The sequence below is a fragment of the Balaenoptera acutorostrata genome, chromosome 21, assembly GCF_949987535.1.
Source record: "Balaenoptera acutorostrata chromosome 21, mBalAcu1.1, whole genome shotgun sequence".
NCBI lineage: Eukaryota > Metazoa > Chordata > Mammalia > Artiodactyla > Balaenopteridae > Balaenoptera > Balaenoptera acutorostrata.
In genome coordinates, this window is record NC_080084.1 from 28,813,955 (window position 1) to 28,833,813 (window position 19,859).

The 19,859-nt window shown below is 45.7% G+C and overlaps 1 protein-coding gene across 1 annotated transcript in view; it reads left to right on the forward strand.

Annotated features, from left to right (window-relative positions):
- Positions 1–19,859, forward strand: part of DLGAP2 (DLG associated protein 2) — a 209,077-nt gene that overhangs the window by 156,698 nt on the left and 32,520 nt on the right. The window contains exon 6 of the mRNA XM_007188953.2: positions 2,401–2,620. Coding sequence (XP_007189015.2) covers positions 2,401–2,620 — 220 coding nt within the window. The remainder of the gene's footprint in view (positions 1–2,400; positions 2,621–19,859) is intronic.

Sequence of the window (19,859 nt, forward strand, 5' to 3'; positions counted from 1 at the left end):
CTGATCGGTTTTGTAGCTGGAAGCACTGTCCGAATGGTCCTCACGGAAACGTCCATCACTCGTTTGTGAAATGCACGTGCAAGCTCGATAGTGTCTCTTCCCGATGGAGAAGCTCGTGGGCGCAGGCGGGTTTGCAGAAAGGGAGGGATCGACCGGAATCCTGCGTCCTGGGGCTGGTGGACGCTGGCAGCATCACTCAGTTTCTGGCTTTTTCAGGTTGTCTAACGTGGATCTTTGACGTAAATGACATAAAACAATCTGAGACTTTTTGATATGATTCCACATAAGGGAAAACTTAGATTGAAAGGAATTTGTACTCCAGAAAATGTCATATTTCAAACCAGTGCGAGTTTTTCAGATGCGTTTCCCTCACTAGGCACCCAAGGCGATCATGGTGGGGTGTCGTCATCTGTCTTTGCCCTGAATTTGTGTGTCTCTTTCCAACGTCAGACACCCTCAAACCATTGGGATGATGCAGTCGCCCATTAATTTCTCTCTGGTCTTTTCTGACTGAACAACCTGAAGATTCTCTTTCTTACCCTGGGCTTTGGGCCAGCAGTCCCGCCTTTAAATCCCCCTCAGCACCTTCCTCCACGGGCTGTTCTTGCTGGGATTTGTCCAGTGAAAGGAAAGGAGCCATTATTCTAGCTCCTGAATAATCTCAGGTAGAAGCAGGGGAGTCAGGTAAAGCATCTCAGGTAGAAGCAGGGGATTCAGGTAAAGCATCTTAGGTAGAAGCCGGGACCCATACCCAAGTCTACAATTAGAGGTGGGCAGAAGGTGTCTTCCCTATTGAAGGGGAAATCTGATTCTTTTACCTGCTTTTACTCTGTGAACAATTAGAGAAAAGGGATTAATTTGGTGTTTAAAACAATACTTTTTTATTTACCTGTCAACATAACCGGGGGTGTTCAGGAAGTTGTGGGTGACATTTCAAGCAGTGGAATGAATGACTATTGGACGTGCTGGGCTGAGACGGTGACCAGGTCGTGGCAGCTGTAAGGACGCGGCTGGGAGGAGTGAGTGGGTGTTGGGGAGCAGAGGGGGTCGGAGGGCAGAGTCTCCTGCGCAGGGAGACCAGCCCAGGTTCCCGGGCCCCTCCATGAGCCCCGTCTGTGGCCTCTGCCTGAGCCCTGATTCCACTCCCACCTTCCCATGCCCCCCAGAGCCTCAGCCCTCCCGTGTCAGGGTCACCGCAGGCATCCCCACACATGCTTCCATGTTAACATGTGCCCCCCGGGGAGTGGGCCCTAAATACAGGAGCAGTGAGGGTGGGGCTGTTCATCCAAGTCCCCTCCAACCACAGGGCAAACACCAGCCCCCCCGGCCCACCCCTGCCTCTGCCCACGAGCCCTGGGCCTGGGAGCGGCTGCACGTCACCTGCCCAACTGGGGCTTTTAGTTCTTAAAATTCCCATCCCTCCCCCACCCCGTGCTCTTTAACCTTGCCTTAGTGCTCTATGTCACTTTATTGGGTTTCCATTTAAAACCTCTAGACTTGGCTCCTGGAAAACACACGAGCGTTACCACCTAGAAACCTCAGAAGGCATGTCCCGCCATCAACTGCACACACGGAGGCCCTCAGCTCACCCGACGGTCAGGCCCCTGTGTGCACATCTCCTACGACCCCTGCACTAGCCAAAGCCTGATCATTTCTTTTTTAAATACAGTTGGAACTTTTAGGTTCCCAGGGTGACTCTCTACCTGGAAATTAAATCTCAGGCTTGAAAATAATGACTTTACTTGCGGAACCATCAAACAAAGCGCAGGCACTACCATCCCAGACTGAAGGAGGGAAACAGCGTCGCCGGAGTTTAGGTGATACCCATGCTGTGTGTACACGGCAGCACCGTCCCGGACACGGGCCTGTGCTGTTCTCCTGGGACAAGGATGTGAGCGCGTTGCCGAGCTGGGCGCTAGTTTCCAGGACGCTGAGCGGACGCAGAGTGAGATCAGCTCGAGCCGTTTGCATGAGTCTCGCAGGTACAGCCTCCACGCCTGGGGTTGTCTGAGCTGTAAACAGCCCAGGACGCGAAGGCATCACCTGGAAACGGAGAAAGAGGGAAGACTAATATTCTGAACAGCGTGCGAAACTCTTAAGCTCCCCGTCTCTCTTGCACTGATAATAACTGCCAGCCATCCTTTAAAGTTCTGCCTCGGGGTCCACAGGCTTTCAAGGACATCTTGGGAGTTGGCGGTTTTCCTTAGTGTTTTGTAAGAAATAACACAATAAGCTGTCTCCCAAGCGTAACGATTCCCAATGCTGATTTCAAATTAATTATGCTGAAAATGGAAGACGGTAAGTGAAGGTGGGGGTGACCTGTGCTCTCTTTTCTTTTGCGACGTGGCCGTGATGACCTTGGCTGGGTCTCACCATCACCCGGGCTGTCGGTCGTTCCAGATGAGCGAGGCGGACATCAATGGGCAGCTCGAGTCGGTGTGCGAATCCGTCTTCAGTGAAGTGGAATCTCAGGCCATGGACGCCCTGGACCTCCCGGGAGGCTTCCGCACACGGAGTCACAGTTACCTCCGAGCCATTCAAGCTGGTTACTCCCAAGACGATGAACGTATCCCCATGGTGATTCCCTCTGACGTCAGCTCAACCACCAGACCCACGGCAGGTAAGGGACGCCCTCTGACCTTCCGGGGGCACGTACAGGCGTGCGCCGCCTCTGTCCTGCAAGGAGTGGGTGTAAGTTACCCTCCAAACGTTTGGACACTTCCCAGTTACGCTTGTGACATGGTCCTGTTTGCAATGGTGTTTTGAAACATTTCTTTCATAGGTAACCCTTCTTCTTCTTAGGAAGAAATCTGTTGGCTGTCAAGGTACTTTACAATACTCATGTAGAGTCTCATGTAAAGTTTTATATAGGAAAATTTGGAAGGTGATTGTGTTTCAAATACCAAAGTTGAACAGATTGCAGGAAAGCCTCAGCTGACGTGCGATGACTCCTGGGGTCCTTCAGCGCGTGTCCAGCCTGAGTCTCTGTGGCCTGGTGAGCAGATCCATAACCACGATTCAGTGCCGCAGAGCAAATCGATTGTTAATGTAAATTCACTCATCTTCTCGGGGCTGTGCGGTTCAAGGTCACAGTTTCCTTCAGTTCTTAGGGAAAACCACATCCACCCCTTTGAAAATTTACCACCTAAACTAAGAATCACTGCACTATGGTTATTTATACAACACAGTGAATAAGCATGGCCTGGGGACACCCCTAAAACAGCCAGCATCAAAGTCGCCGAGCCACATAGAAAGGCCAAGCCGAGCAGCCCAGGCACAAGCAGCGATGCGAAGAGTGTGAGATCTGGACCTGCGGTCGTGTGGGGTAGCGGGGAACAGGGACAGTTCTGGGAAGGACTGGAGAGAAGCTGGCTCATGGGAGAGCACTGGGGACCAGAGTGGGGGAGGGTCCGTGTCACCACGCCATGGGCAGAGCTGGGTGTGTCTGAAGCCAAGACAGTGAGCGTGACTTTGGGGCGACTGCGTGTAATTACAAGTTGCAGGCCTCAGGCCTCTGCTGTCCCACGCAGCACCTGTAGGTGGGACACAAGGCGAACCAGATTCAAACTCACTCCGTCATCCCTCTAAGGCCTTGGGCAGGTTAGCGTTTCAGATTCTCGGTTCTCCGTGGTGTCCAAGAGAAGTGGTAGCTCTGAGTAACTGCTTAGGTCAGCCTGAAGATTAGTGCACAGAGCGCTGTGGGCCTCGGTGATCTTTTTATGTTGTCCTGTGGCCCAGGGTGGAGGTGGTGATGCCCTCCGACGGCTGAGCCCGGGGCCTTCCGAAGAAACGCCGGGGGTCACCGTGGGCGCTGTTCTGGAAGCCCGGCCCTGCGGGAACCATGCGGGGCTGCAGGGGCGGCCGTCGGGGGCTTGCGGACGGCGGTACTGCACCCCTTGGGGACCCTGCTGTCCGTGAAGTTGGGGACTGCCCCTCGTAGGGGTGGAAAAAAATGTGGAAAATGAGCAAACTTAGGGAAGTAACGAGCCTTACCGTCCTTGCAGTTTATAAAAACACAATTAAGAAAAAAAAAAAAAACCACAATTAAGGGGTAATTACTGATATAGTCACCAATATTCGCTGAGTGTCTCCTACGAGCAAGTGACAATTAAGCGCTCTCCTGGTCTTCAGAAATGCTTTGAAACAATAATTACCTAGTGGGAAATGACTTTATTGTTTATAGAGCTGTCATTCCAGGGAGACTAAAGTTTCATAGAGATAATACAAGAACCAGTGCAGAACTCAGACTAAAATTCTAATTTATGTACATATCATTTTACCAAGTACATTTTTGTATTCCCAACATGTATGCACCAAAAAAAACCCCAAAATGCTTCTCTTCGAAGTTTCTCCTGGATCTTGGCCTAGCTATGGAGTCAGAGTTTCCTCCAGACTGTGGTAGAGCCAGAGAGCAGGCGTGCCTTCCAGAGTTAGGGAATGGTCTGGGAAATAAGAGGAGAGATGGAAAACCTTAGGAGAAATATCGAGTTGCCTTGAAATATTGAATTACAAGTTGCCTTTTTGAAGAAAGGTAGGTGCAGATGAATCCTGAATTCCTCCCTTCCCCTGTTTTACTCTAAGCATTGTAAACTGAATATTTATATTTCTTTCCTAAATAGAATTGAGATGGCATGCAACAGTAGTCTACTTAATAAGAGTGTGAAAAATACCAAAGAAATGAGAAACCTCTGTCCGGAAAAACGTTGAAAAACAAAAGCATCCAACTGAGGAGGATGTAAATGCCCACTTTCTATTAAAGCTGAACCTCCAGTTAGATTCAGAGTCTCCTGTCAGAGAGGCAAAAACAGGGTTTCAATGATTTTGTGTTAAAATACTGCTTGGAAGATCATATAACATTTAATAGCTATCCTTGGTTGACGTGTGCGTATGTGTGGAGAGAGAGAGAGATTATTTTGACACATTGATTTTCTTTTATACTTCTAAAATTAGCTTTTGAAAATAATTCCCCAAAAAAGTTATTTTCAAAGACATTCCCGGTGATTATTTTGAAGAATAAGATTTATTTAAATGTTTCTTTTTGAGCTTGAAACATGAAAGTTGGTGTTCTTTTGTTGTCTCACCTATATGAATGCAAATATGTTATATTAATATTCTTCTAATAATAATTAAATATCAACCATATGCATGAAAGGCTTTAGAATATGTATTAGGCATTCTATTTTCTTTTTTCATTTTTTTATACAGCAGGTTCTTATTAGTTATCTATTTTATACATATTAGTGTATACATGTCAATCCCAATCTCCCAATTCATCCCACCACCACCATCCCCCTGCCACTTTCCCCCCTTGGTGTCCATGAGTTTGTTCTCTACATCTGTGTCTCTATTTCTGCCTTGCAAACCGGTTCATCTGTACCATCTTTCTAGATTCCACATATATGTGTTAATATATGATATTTATTTTTCTGTTTCTGACTTAGTTCACTCTGTATGACAGACTCTAGGTCCGTCCACGTCTCTACAAATGACCCAATTTCGTTCCTTTTTATGGCTGAGTAATATTCCATTGTATATATGTACCACATCTTCTTTATCCATTCGTCTGTCGATGGACATTTAGGTTGCTTCCATGACCTGGCTATTGCAAATCATGCTGCAATGAACATTGGGGGCTCGTGTGTCTTTTTGAATTATGGTTTTCTCAGGGTATATACCCCATAGTGGGATTGCTGGGTCATATGGTTGCTCTATTTTTAGTTTTTTAAGGAACTGTTCTCCATAGTGGCTGTATCAATTTATATTCCCACCAACAGTGAAAGAGGGTTCCCTTTTCTCCACACCCTCTCCAGCATTTGTTGTTTGTAGATTTTCTGATGCTAGGCATTCTATTTTCAACATTGCCAGGTTCATGCTGCTAGTAAATGTTTTGCTTGTTTGGGGGGCTTGAGTTCACCTGTTTTTCCCTCAACCCTTCAAGGCCGTGGTGATTCAGCTGAAACAGACGCTTGCAATCTAATCTCCAGGGAGCTGAAATAGGACCAGAATCCACTGCTCAGCCCTGGGACCTGCAACCGTGGGCGTATCTCCATCCCACTCTTTCTCTTGTTACGAAAAAACCCACTTGCTGATTAGGGTCCTCTCACTAAATGAAGTGGCTTTGAAAATATCTACTTTCATTTCACACATGGTTTCTTTCTCATCTGTGAAATGATTGATCAGATAGATTTACTTGTCTAAATATGCATTTCACCCGATTTTCCTAGGGAGAGAAGGTTATTGATATCGTGGAGGAAAACTCTATAAAATTAGATTATACTGATTTTTCTCTGGGTCAAAAATTGTCTCAACATATGTCAGAACTGATTCCAGAAGTCATTACAAGGAAGGGAAAATCCATACAAAGCACGACAGAGGAAACAGCCATAAACCTGTTTTATTTGGTTGTTTATGTGTCTATAGTACCTTGTCCCTGAAGCATACATCATGATTTCCAGTTCCCAAGACAGCCTCCATCGTGTGCAGTCTGGCACCTTCCTAAGCTCTGGCCACGTGACTCCAGCCTCTTCCCCCATGACATCCCCTCCAACTCCCACCCTCCTTCTTTCCTCGAGCCAGGACCCTTGGGGATTCCGTGGGGCCATCACGATAGCAGGAGTGATCAGTCACTATAAGAAATGACTGTTTAACTTGTGGAGAAGTGAACCAGTCAGATTTAACATTTAACATCCTACGCCCTGAATAATCAGTGATTCAATAAATGAATTCATGCTTGCATAAAGAAACGGATGGATGAATGAATCATTCAGCTATGATGATCTCTGAGGATCCTGCAGAGATACGAGCGCTGTGGGGCCGACCCCTCAGGCCTCCCAGGCAGCCCACCCTATGCACCAGCGTCACCCTCTTTGCTGCGCACCCCGCCGTGCTCACCTGGAGCTCTGCTTAGCCCTCCAGCTGGTCCCCTAAGTGCCTTCTCACCCATCCTCCACCCAACTTTCTGAAAAGTCAGCCTGGTCCAGCACTGCCCACCTGGTACCCTCATGGTTTCGTGGTTTCCATGAGCCGAGGCGACAATGTCTGCAGCCAGTGTGTGACCTGGATGACCCGGTCCGGCCCCCAGCTGCCCTCTCACCCCCTTCCCTGGCACTCACCCCTCCTGACAGTCTCTCACTTCTGGGCTTTGGCATATCCTATTTACTGAGACCAGAATTTGCTTTTTCGGGTTTTTTTTTTTTTTTTTGCCTAATTCTTAGCTATGCTTTCAGAGTCAACCCAGGAATCATTTCTTCCAGGAAGCCTTCACTGATTTGCTCTTCATCTAATTCCTTCCCTCCTACCCCCCTATCAGATGCATTCCAACAAAAGTTCATATTTATTAAAACAAAAAAAATCCTAATTTTCATTTATGTTTAAAATGTACTGGGAATTCCCTGGCAGTCCAGGGGTTAGGACTCCACGCTTTCACTGCTGAGGGCCCGGGTTCAATCCCTGGTCGGGGAACTAAGATCCCACAAGCCGTGAGCGTGGCCACAAAAAAAAAAAAAAAAAAAAAAGTACTTCCCTTTTAAAGATATAGAGATATGAGATGGCAAAACATTTAGGCTACGGTAGCAAATTATATTTACTATTTGTGTATACTTACATCCTCTCATAAATATGTTTAGAAAGCATCGATACTATGGCTTTTATTTCTTACAGTATGTTAGTTAAAAAAAATTAAATTAAAACAAGTTACTTAAATTCACAAAATTATAAAATATTCTAAGAACTTTGAAAAGAAAATAATTTTGCTCTCAGGAAGAAATAGTGTAGCAATGCTTTTCAATCAAATCACTCACTGACAGGATTTAGTTTTCTTTCCTTGTGATGAGGTAGAAAAGAATTAACATTGGAAATCAGAGGAATGTGTCCATAAAGTCCTGTATGTACACAGAGTTTATTGATTATCTGGACTTAATAATTTTCCATACATTATCTTTAAAATGCACTAAAAAGTATAATGCACTTGTTACTTTTGCAACTTCAGATTTTTCTTCTTTGCTTATAGTTTCCAAGAAACACTTTGACAATTTAATGTGGTGTATTTGGACTTATACAAAATGGTTTCCTGTTAGGTATTTCTATTTTCTGGAGAATTTGCCTTTAAGAAAAATTAACCTTTGAAGTATCGTTCAGAAAGGGAAGAGAAGGAGACTTCCTGAAACCTGTTTGTCTTATGCTATCACTGTTTTTCCCATTCTGTTTGCTAGTGGTTGGTTGATTTTTGCTTTGGACTAGTGGTTGAGGACTAAGGCATTTCCAGCTGAGGAACGCTGGAAAATTCTATATGTGATACCGGTGATGGTTAAGTTTATGTGTCAACTTGCCAGGCTTGGATGTTTAGTCAAACGTTATTCTGGGTGTTTCTGTGAGGGTGTTTCTTTGACAAGTTAACTTTGGAGTGAATAGACTGAGTGAAGCAGATTGCCCTCCCTAATGTGGGTGGGACATGCCCAATCAGTTGAAGGCCTGAACAGAACAAAAGCTGACCTTCCCCTGAGGAGGAGAGGATTCCCCCTGCCCGACTGTAGGAAATCTGCTTTTTCCTACATTAGAGCTTGAACTGAAACATCAGCTTTTCCTGGGTCTTGGGCCTGCCGGCCTTCGGACTGGAACTTACCCATCAGCTGTCTCTCCCAGCTGGCTGACTGGCCCCCCAGACCTCCGGTCCTGACAGCCCCCATAGTCACACGAGCCAGTTCCTCACAATAAACCTTTTTATGTATGGATACATTCTCTTGGTCTGTTTCTCTGGACAGACGTGACTAATACAGTATCTCCAAAGAATATTTCTTCAGGTTCTATGTTTTAAATGGTCAGAGTATTTACACAGAGAATTTTCACCAGCAGGCCTTCTCTCTCTCTCTGGCAAAAACCTGGACTTTAATGAGATGGATCAGAATCTTCTGTCCTTGTGGCTGGGGGGCCAGGGGGGTGGTTCATTAAGATGGAAGGTGTTTTCACAGATGTCGATAAGCTACGTTTGAAAATGATCAATGAGGCAGATCTAAAAGTGTGAAAACACCATTCGTTTCAGAAAGCCGGCGGTTCCTAACACTCACGTGACAGGTTTTAGGCACGTCCAGGGAGCTGGCCTGCAGGACACCGTGCTCCCTGGGGACATGCGTGGCCCAGGCTCGGACCCAAGGCAGCAAATGCTACCTTCTGGGGGCCACACCCTCCCCTGGGGCCCGGGGACATCAGAGAAAAGAAGTCCCACTTGGCGGTTCAGGTGAGTCCCTGAGAGTGTCCCCGCTGCCAGGACTGGGTTGGCACTGGTTGGGTGACTGGTTAACCAGGGCTGTCAGCGTGCATGAGCTGGAGGGCAGGTGAAGTTCTGGTCTAGGAAGAGAACCGAGGGTGGCAGCCAGAGAAGCCAGTGTCCATCACCATAAAGGAGGGAGTGAGAGGCCCAGCATCGGAAGCAACCAAGAGGCAGTCAGCTGGCGGCTGAGGGAGGGCCCAGGACTCAGCAGAAACAGAGCTGCAGGGCCCGGAGCTCATCCTGACTGCTGGGGTAAGGGCATGTAGTTCCAGGGAGAAGGTTCCCATCCTCACCTGGTGGGTCTGCAGCTGACGCCCTGCAGGAAACTGTAACGAGGAAGCTGGCAACAGTCTCCCCACAGAGGCCGCGGGCTCCAGAATTGAGGTCCCCAACCTGGAATCCATGGGCCCCTGGGGGTCCCTAATATATCCAGGAATTCGGGGCCACATGAACTGAGCTGGGATAAAAAGTGGATCTTTATTTTTTCTGATGTCTGATTGTAACTCACAGCGCCCTGGGTTAGGAATGCTACGGAACACGCTCCCGTTAGCAGTGCGTCTGACTCTGAGTGCTGGAGTGTCAGTTCAGAGTCGCCCTACGATTCCTGCAGGGATCTCGGAACACCGTTTACGCTCATCAGGCTTTGAAATTACAGTAGTTATTAGTCCCGTTGCCGGATCTCATTATGTACTGCATTAATAGACACGAACATATCACAAACATTTTTAACATTTTGATGATCATATTTTGATGTAATTTTTTAATCCTCTGCATTTTAGTTTTTGAATTTAAAACGTTATCTTGAGAAGGAGGGTGTCGGCTTGACCGAGCTGCTGACGGGTCACAGCCCAGCGGCAGGTATCACAGTAGGATTTCTCTGCTCTGACCAACAAGGCATCCTGCAGCCACAGGGAAAGATATGTGCAGTTTTCAGTATTTGCAGTATTAGGTTTTCTTATAGATAATCGATATCAGAAATTATTTTAACTTTTACTGTTGACTGTCTTTCCTCCACTGCCATGAGAGCAAGCACCTTTAGGAGCTGTTAAACACTGTATCAGAAACTTCTAGAACAGGGGCTGGAGTTTACCACCCACGAGTGTTCAATTTGCATCAAAGGACACAGTACACAACAGGGGGACAGGATGCATCCAAAGGGGCCCAGGGTTCCTTTGTTCTCTCACTGCTAGTCACACAGAACACGCCTTCCGATTTCAGCAGCAGCATGTGTGCAAACACCGCGGGGCGAGGAGGCCCGAGGTCTGCTCGGGGTGGGGTCTTTCATGGCGCACTGGCCACACGGGCACCTGCAGCTACGTGACCAGTCTTACCCCACCAGGCTCTGGTGAAACCAGCTGGAAGTCACAAATGCCACTGTCACTACTAAGCAAGGCTGCTACTCACAGGCTGGGACATCCTGCCCAAGACAGTGCACAAACCCATGGTTCCTGGGCGTCGTTGATCTTCAGTTACTGTATTTCCTAGTATCAGCCAAGGTCAGGACCACACTTAGGCACTTTGGGATTTGCTGCAGCTGAGTTTAGATTTGCCCAATCTCCTGATCTGTACACCTGGGCTGTACAGGACTCAGTAAATATTTGTTGAATGTAAGAATGGTTGACTTTGGAATTTACAGCGTATAAAATATTTAAATCTATTTACACTAACAGTTTGCGCTCACTTAATATTTAAAATTCAGTATTTAAACTCCCCCTCTGCTAAGCCCTTCCCTCAGACCTCTCGTTCAGCTTTTTCTCTCGGATGTTTTTCTTTGGACGGTACCAACTCATGGTACCCACCGACTTCTTTATCAGATATTCAGTGTGACATGTGAGTGGATCACCTACAACTTAGCTGTGCAAGAAATAACACAGTAGTTTATTTTCTTTAAATCAGTTTAATACCAATTCTGAGTGTCCCACCCCTCCTGCCTGATACTCAGCCTTGGTCATTTTGGGGTGAACCCAGGGCATTACAAGGCCAGGACTCCCATGTGGCATCAAGGCATCTGGAGGCCCCCGTTCACGGACACCCGCTGCCCTAAGGTCTCCGTGTCCCTTTCCGCATGGCCTCAGGGTTCTTGGGCCTCCACTGCATGGTCAGGGCTCAGCTGCTCAGAGACCCACAGGTTCTCTTCCTGCCGCCATTCTCTGCAGACCTCTGCTCTCTGCCCTCTCCCTGCTGACCCCTGGGCAACCTCTATCGAGTCTAGGTTTTTACCAAAGTCAAGGCGAGGTTAACCTTCCCCCAACAAAATCTTTGCAGAGAGGAACCCCAAAGCTGCTTGCAATGGGAAGGATTGTGGGAAAAAACATATAAATAATATCCTGAAGTTTTATCCTGCAATGTAGGTCAAGTACAGAGGTTTTCCCAGAATGGCAGCAACCCATGCCTGTTAATTACTCCTCAGATGATATCTGAGCACTTCTGAAAAGAGGTCCTTAGTGGCCCACTAATTGCAAAATCATTTCAGGTGATCCTTCCAATTTTGATTTTGATTCCCTGAAAAGGTAAGAATTATTCAGGCATATAAACTGAATTTGAGGGAACTGCCTTTCTCTAACATTGAGGTTGTCCAAAAGTCAAATACACGTAGCTCAAAATATTTTTTTTCTTAATTTATTTATTTATTTATTTATTTTTGACTGTGTTGGGTCTTCGTTTCTGTGCGAGGGCTTTCTCTAGTTGCGGCGAGCGGGGTCCACTCCTCATCACGGTGCGCGGGCCTCTCACCATCACGGCCTCTCTTGTTGCGGAGCACAGGCTCCAGACGCGCAGGCTCAGTAGTTGTGGCTCACGGGCCCAGTTGCTCCGCGGCATGTGGGATCTTCCCAGGCCAGGGCTCGAACCCGTGTCCCCTGCATTGGCAGGCAGATTCTCAACCACTGCACCACCAGGGAAGCTCAAAATATTTTTTAAGTGAGGAAAAAATTCCATCACTAACTTCCTTTTGCCTTTACAAAGGTACTGGAGCTATTCAAAACTCAACGTTTTAGTTAGTGCTGGCTGGTTATCATTCATTTTCAGTAGAGGTATTAGGCCAAAACAGAATTTGTTTAGGCCATTTTAACATTCCCAAGTTTGGAGGAAGAGATTGAATGAGGTTGAGATTAATCTTTCAACCCCTTTTCAGAAGCCAAAAAAAGTAGAGTGCTACACACATATACCTAGTGGGCTTGGTTTATGGTTTTAGGGATTTGGGTTATATCCGCCTGGATCCTTTCAAATGACAGATAGGTGGCAGTGAAACATAGTAAGGAAATAGTTCTACAGACCATAGGAAACACATATTCATATGCGTAAAGCATTCCTTTATAAAATAATTAATTACATTGGATTTATTTCATCCTAACGTAGCCACTAAGAGGCAGAGCCATGCTGTGCTTTTTAAACACAAATAATGGGAGCGCTTTGAAATTCCCAGTGGATTTATCATAAAGAACATTTATACTTCTGTTTATCCATTTATTACTTTTTGGAAGCCAAGAAGGAGAGGGATAAGGAAGAATGAACTGATTGATCGTATCCAGTGTTACCATGAGTGTAAGAAATAAGAAGGAAAAGGTTCGCCAGCTAAGGAACAGTGCTCGTTTCTGGCATGAACAGGTGTAGGTCCACTGAATTCCTGGAGAAAAACCCATATGGCAAATATGGGGCAAGGCCACCTTTCCAGTTCTTTAAATTGTCTGTGTGTGCTGTGATCGCTTTCTCTAATGGACAGTTGGTGTTTTCTTTATCAATTTATGGGTTCATAGCAGGTCTTTCCTGCACTGCCATTTTGATCAGTCACACAATCAACGGAATCAAATCCACAGATTTTTATTTTGTGTCTAAAGTACTAATGTCTCTAAAGTACTAAAGAGATGCTTCATGAAATGAAGGGAAACAGAATTTGAAATAGATTTAGAAGCTCTGGACACAAATGCAAATAGATAATCACCATGCTCAAATTTTCTCTGCTAATACTTGGTAGTTAACATTTGATCCCTTCTACTTATTAATGGTGAGTTATTACAAAGTGGTCTATGATTCATGAAATGCTCAAAGTTCTCTTCTCTTCCAAATATTTACGGCATGAACTTAGATCTTAGATCTTAACTGTGGGACAGAGAAGTCTCCTCCCACACACTCTTTCCTGAAGACTGAGGCTTAGTTGTCACTGTGAGGGAATTTTCTAAAAGGCTTGTACTAGGTGGCAGACGGTGCCCAAAGGAAATGAGTTCCTTTGGCACTTGGGGTTATTGAAGGGGCAGGTGCTGTGTGCTTCTCAAAGGATGCTCAGAGTCTACATCTGCATCCCCTGTATGTGGATGACAGGAGCGTGGGGACAGTCTCTGAAGCAGAGATACTGGGGAAAGGACAGATACAGGCTCCATTACCATTGCTCCAAATCTAGGTCTCCATACCCATTTCTGCCAAGAAAATCCCCACTCAGCATAATTCTGGCATCACACGGAAAGTATCTGGGGAGTAGCGCTAACAAAGAAACCCATTCACTCTCTCAAACCTACAACCCAAGGTCCAAGTGCTGAAGCGAATAGGATTGGCAGGCGTCCTGCGTGGCTGAAACGGGGAACCCGCTAGGTTCCATGTGCCGTGTGTTCAGTGGGCAGCCCTGAGGCTGGCAGAAATGAGCGAGACCTGTCATAGCAGCGGGAAGGTCCCCTGGGAGTCCAGGATCCTTAGCGTCAAGCCGAGAGCGGCTTCCAGCTCAGCTCAGCTCAGCTCTTGATCAGCAACCCCAGCTGCCCTGGTCCTCAGTCAGGCGTCAGCTCCATCGTCAGGGAGACCCAAAGCCCCAGGGTGCCCAGAGGGTGGAGGCCACAGAGGCAGCTGTGGGTCACTGGCCCTCCATCCCTCCCGAGGATGGTCTGCGTGGCCCTTCGGCTCCTGCCTGCGGTGCTCGGCCACCAGCCACCTCACACGCAGCCCTGATGTCTTTGTTCACTGCGCGAATCCGCAGAACCACCCAGGGCAGGTGGAGCCTCCTCCCCACCGAGAGTCAAGTAACGCGGGAAAATGCCTGATTGACTGGGCACCTGCTGCAGAAAAGCTTCTGTTTCTAGTGTCAGTCTGGATCTGTGCTCATCAGAACCAAATATGAAAGGTTAGGGAGAAGAAAGGTGGATACTGTCCTGCAGGTGTGGACGCCCACGGCAAGCCCCGCCCACACTCCAGGCACTTAGAGGCCCTGCCTGTGGCTGGAGATCAGGGAGTTCCTTTTCTGAAGCCCCATTTGAATGATTCCTCTTTTCCCTTCAGTTAAGTTGGCTTTTTTTCTAGTCATACACTCATTAACATGCAGGTGTGGAATTTAGAGATGCTTGTGTTTCTCTCTCCTTTAAGAAAATAATTCCATGAACCTGGTGCTAACTGAATATTAAACTAGACCCCAGGTTTAGGCAGAAAAGTCAATTGGGTTTTATACACATCGTGGTACTTTTCACAAACACGTCATGAAGTTGCACTTGGAGTCTGTCAGCTAGAGCATCCTTTGTGTTTTAATGAAGCGTCTGGCTCAGCGTCTCCTTTCCCGGGACAAGAGAACAGGAAAGCCGGAATTTCCTCACCGTTGGGTCCCCAGGGCCTGGAATGTGCTAAACATTGAAGAAATACTTGCTGAGTTTTTAATGAAAACAATGAACAAACGGGTTAATTAGTAAAGGATGTTTTTCTCTCTGAGCCGCCCTCAGGTGGTAGCACTGTTCCCAGTGCAGGTGGTTTTCACTCTGTGATTGACGTTATGAGTTTAGAGCTGAGAGTAAAACTTTTTATGTGACGTTGACAACACACTGCAGTCACCAGCAGACATCCAGGGACGCATGGATCAGCAAACCAGTCCTTTGTGGGGACTCATTTAGGGCCTCTTTGTGCTTCATTACAGACTCTGCGTCATCTGTTTTCTAGCTCCAGGTGTCAGGGTCAGGTTTTCTTTTTAATAAAGAATATCGTGGGAGGTGGAGCCCAGGAATGGCAGGCAGCTGGCAGACCAACACGTTGCCAGCAGTTTCTGAAAAGCAGAGTAAATGGCCACTTTGGTCCATGTCTCATCTCCTCCCTGTTTTATCTCAAGGCCGGGCTCGGGGATGACTCACTATTCAGTCTCCGTGCCAACCTCTTCTCTCAATGCACCCTCTCCTGCAGGCCAGGGAGGGACATGATTTCCCGGAGATTGGAGGCTGCAGTGAGCCCTTCACGCTGTTAGAGGCCCCTGGTTTTCAGGGTCCCATTATTAATGGGGGAATTCAGAGCAAATACAGTTCCATGGCCAGGACGAAGCAGGAGTTTACAGACACGTTGTGTTTGCACCGTATTTGTCCTTGTGCTGGGTCGGCGAGCTTTGTTAGGGAGTAGGATCCATCCCTTTGCAGAAGGTGGAGCGGGGCCTGGGGCCCCATGGCCGCTGACGGCAGTGCCAGAATAGGGCCAGGGTCTCCCTGCGTCCAGGCAGAGCCACTACACCCCATCCCACGCCCCTAGTGGCCACCAGCATCCTGGCCACACGACCTGTTCGTGCTCAAACTGTTAGTAGTTACTGACTCAAGCAGGCTCAGAAAGGTCACCGGGAAGCCCCCGGCCGGGAGCTCTGATTTATTGGCACAGTTGACTGCTTGATCTCAACACAGCACACGCAGAAGATGCCGCTGACGCTTGTCCTGTGTGTCAGGATCCATGACTGTGTTTCTACTACAGTCACCTTGAGATTGTGACTATGTTGTCCATATTAGAGGTCTGGGGGTCTTCCAACCTTCTTATGGAACTTTCCGGGAGAAGTAGACAATATTTAGGATGTATTCACTAGACGCTGAGCATCAATAGGTGTAAATAGCTCAGAAGTTATGGGTTGATTTTACCCTTGCAAGTAGCATCAGCTTTATCATTTTATTTATTTTTTCATTGGAAGGTCATTTTCTTTCCCTTGAGTCAAGAGACAGTAATGTAGTAACTCTGGATACTTTAACTCCAGTGGGTCACAGCTACATACTCCTTATTTGCCATGAGCAGACATGAAAATTGGTGATTTCGCCATCAAACAAAACCCCACCCAAGAATTACCCCCTCCCACATCCTGATGGTAAAAATACAATTCTGGCACAACTTTAATGTAGACTTTATTCACGATTAGACATCCCAAGTGAAACAAAGAGCAGCCCACATATTGCTTGTGAGGACAGGACAGTGCCATCCACTACTCGACCTGCAAATTCTCCATGAACAGATTGACCCGAGTCACTCAGTTGTGTCCCTGTGATTGGTCTGTCAGCTTTTCCACTGAAACAAATCATTCTTTTCAAAAATGTTTTTCATTTAAGTTTAAAGCCTCCCATTCTCCAAAGAATATACAAATCAATTTTCACTGCAAAGTAAAGGAGCTGTTACAGTGGAGGATTACTGGACTGAATGTCAATATTATGACATAGTATGAGTGTGTTTCATGTTTGGTAATTGCAATCATTGTTGCTTTTGTTGTGGTCATCCATGTACAATGCTTGGTGTCAGTCTATTTATCTCTTGTAAAAATAAAATACAGTGTGTGTGTGTGGAAAAAAAAAAAAAAGCCTCCCATTCTCAAAAGACATGGGACACAGTTGTGTCACACTGGACACTTGATTTGGGTGGGGGGGAGAGACACCCTCTGCTGCCCGTACGTTTTCATCATTTTGTCTTGTTATCTGATCTCTATAAGCTCAGCGCTTGCCGTCGTTATAATCAATTCCCTGTTGTGTTATCATTTTGTTTACTGCCTGGGCCCTTGAACACTCAGAATTCTGTACTTAGAAACTTATCTGATTCTTCACATCCTTAAAAGTTGGCTCGGGCTTCCCTGGTGGCGCAGTGGTTGAGAATCTGCCTGCTAATGCAGGAAACACGGGTTCGAGCCCTGGTCTGGGAAGATCCCACATGCCGCGGAGCAACTAGGCCCGTGAGCCACAACTACTGAGCCTGCGCGTCTGGAGCCTGTGCTCCGCAACAAGAGAGGCCACAATAGTGAGAGGCCCGCGCACCGCGATGAAGAGTGGCCCCCACTTGCCACAACTGGAGAAAGCCATAGCACAAAAACGAAGACCCAACATAGCAATCAATCAGTCAATAAAGAAATCTTAAAAAAAAAAAAAAAAAAAGTTGCTTATATTTAAAAAAAAAAAAAAAAAAAAGTTGGCTCATTCTCAGTTTTTCTTCAGAAAATCCGAGTTCTTCTTGTGCAAAGTGAGTTTTAAATATTTAAAATGAAAACAGGAAGTGTCTCAAACCATGAAACAGCTGCCATCACTTCATTTTACAGTCTGCAAGATGTTAGATGCTGGGTAGACTATAATTTCTTGCTAATTAACACATCCGAGGTAGATGTCTGTGCTACCAGCCCATCAATGTTGCCCCAGAACTTGGGGGACCCACGCAAGTTTTTGTAACTTTAGGGAAACCACTGTGTGCACGCCAGTGGGATAAGACTTCTGTGTCCTGTTTGATTTACACTTATGTTTTGAGACTAACATTAATTAAAGTGTCAAAATAGCTTTTAATCTTTTATGTCGAACCTTTGCCTTTGGTTTGGTTTCTCCAATATCCAGACTCTCATTAGACATTCATGGGCTTGATGACTGTAATTCCTTTTATGCTGTTATCTTTGAAGTTCTAATTAAGAGTGCAGTGAATTTAAGTGTCGCTGTTACATTCAAATAGAACGGCGATGCCTGACTTTCGAAAAATATTTTATCTTGATTACGTATTTATATGACAGAATGCTAATTTTTAAATTTCCTTTTTGGCTTGCAAATGACTTGTAAGGACTGAATTCAGAAATGGTGTCCAGAATTCCAGGTGTGGAGGGATACTAGGCATGCATTTAAAGTAACGATGTATTCACATTTGAGATTACGCAGAGCCGTGTGGAAGTATAAACTGAGCAGCAGTGTATTTCATCCCATTCAAGTTACTTTACCTCCAATAAAATGTGTTTCTCCAAATTCTCCTTCAGTAGATTTGCTAACCCAACACTTTGAAGACCTAAAGGGAAGTCCTTATGATCCATGTCCTCTGCTTTATCTCATCTGTTGAACAGATGGGGGGTGCTCATACTGATTCGACTTTGCCTGGAGAAAACCTCTAGACCAGCACCATCCAGCAATGAGAATGTTCTCTGGCCTCTGTCCAGTACTGTCCCCATTGGCTGTTCGTGACTTTTGAGCAGTTGAAATGCAGCTCAAATGCAGAGGAACTGATGTTTTTTGTTGTTATTTTTTTTTCTCTTTGAAAACGTTTTAATGTAAAGTGGATTATTTTAGTTATAAAATTCACTGTACTATTTTTTTTCACACACACACACACACACACTGTATTTTATTTTTACAAGAGATAAATAGACTGACATCAAGCATTGTACATGGATGACCACAACAAAAGCAACAATGATTGCAATTACCAAACATGAAACACACTCATACTATGTCATAATATTGACATTCAGTCCAGTAATCCTCCACTGTAGCAGCTCCTTTACTTTGCAGTGAAAATTGATTTGTATATTCTTTGCCTCTGAGTCGTTGTGGGATTTTTTTTTTTTTAATTCAAACAGAAAGTCACAAAAATAGAGGAACTAATGTTTAAGTGTAGTTGAGGTGTTCAGATATTTTAGAAGTTTAGGTCATTTAAATTTGGCTCCGGGCTATGCTGTTGGACAAAGCCCTCTGGAATGCGACCCTTCTCACACAATCAGGATAAATCTACAAGGTTTGGGGCACAGTTTGCTTGGCCAGCAGGGTCAGAAGCTGCAGCCTCTCCCCATCTGCCCAGCTCATACCCTTCTGACCAGGGCTTTGAGCCCTTTGTTCAGAAAGGGTCCCAATGAGATTAACTCAATCCCGCGTATATGTACCGCGTATACCTGGGAAAGCATGGTTTTCACATGCCTCTGCCATGGTTCTCATTCAGCTCTAACAGGGAAGAGCAACATGTCCTCTAAGTATCACTACTATTTAGTTTAGTACAATTTTCATAGAAATCTCCCTAAAATGTATTATATGCATGGCTCCTTCCATCTTAAATAGTGTAATTAACATTTTCTTGGAGGCACAAAGTCTCATATTGGTATCAATAGACTCAGGAGAGAAGGCACGTCACAGAGCCGCTGCTTTCTGTCACCCCCATTATTTTCAGGGTGAGTCTCACCAACTCATCTGATCCCCAAGACATAAGCAGAATCCAGACTAACTCAGGAAATGGATTAAAACACAAGTGCATTTTAATCTCTCTCCCTAGAATCAGGAAGCCACTTGAAAATCTCCAGGGATTTTCACAGTATTAGACACATGGTGAAAGAAATCGATGACAGGCTTTTAAAACCAAAAGAATGTTCCTGCCTGGACTCAATTAAAAAATAAAAATAGAGTAGTCAGGCCTTCAGATACCTAAAGATGTTAAGTAATCATTTCATTTTTTACTTTAAAATTTATATTTGATCCCTTTTATTGAAACAAATCTTGGGATGTTTAGAAATCTCTCTGTTGATTCATCTGCTTTTTGAAGCTGTATACACTTTGACAGAATTACATTGCTAAGTTAAAATTAAAATTTTCATTCATATATAATGTTTCTC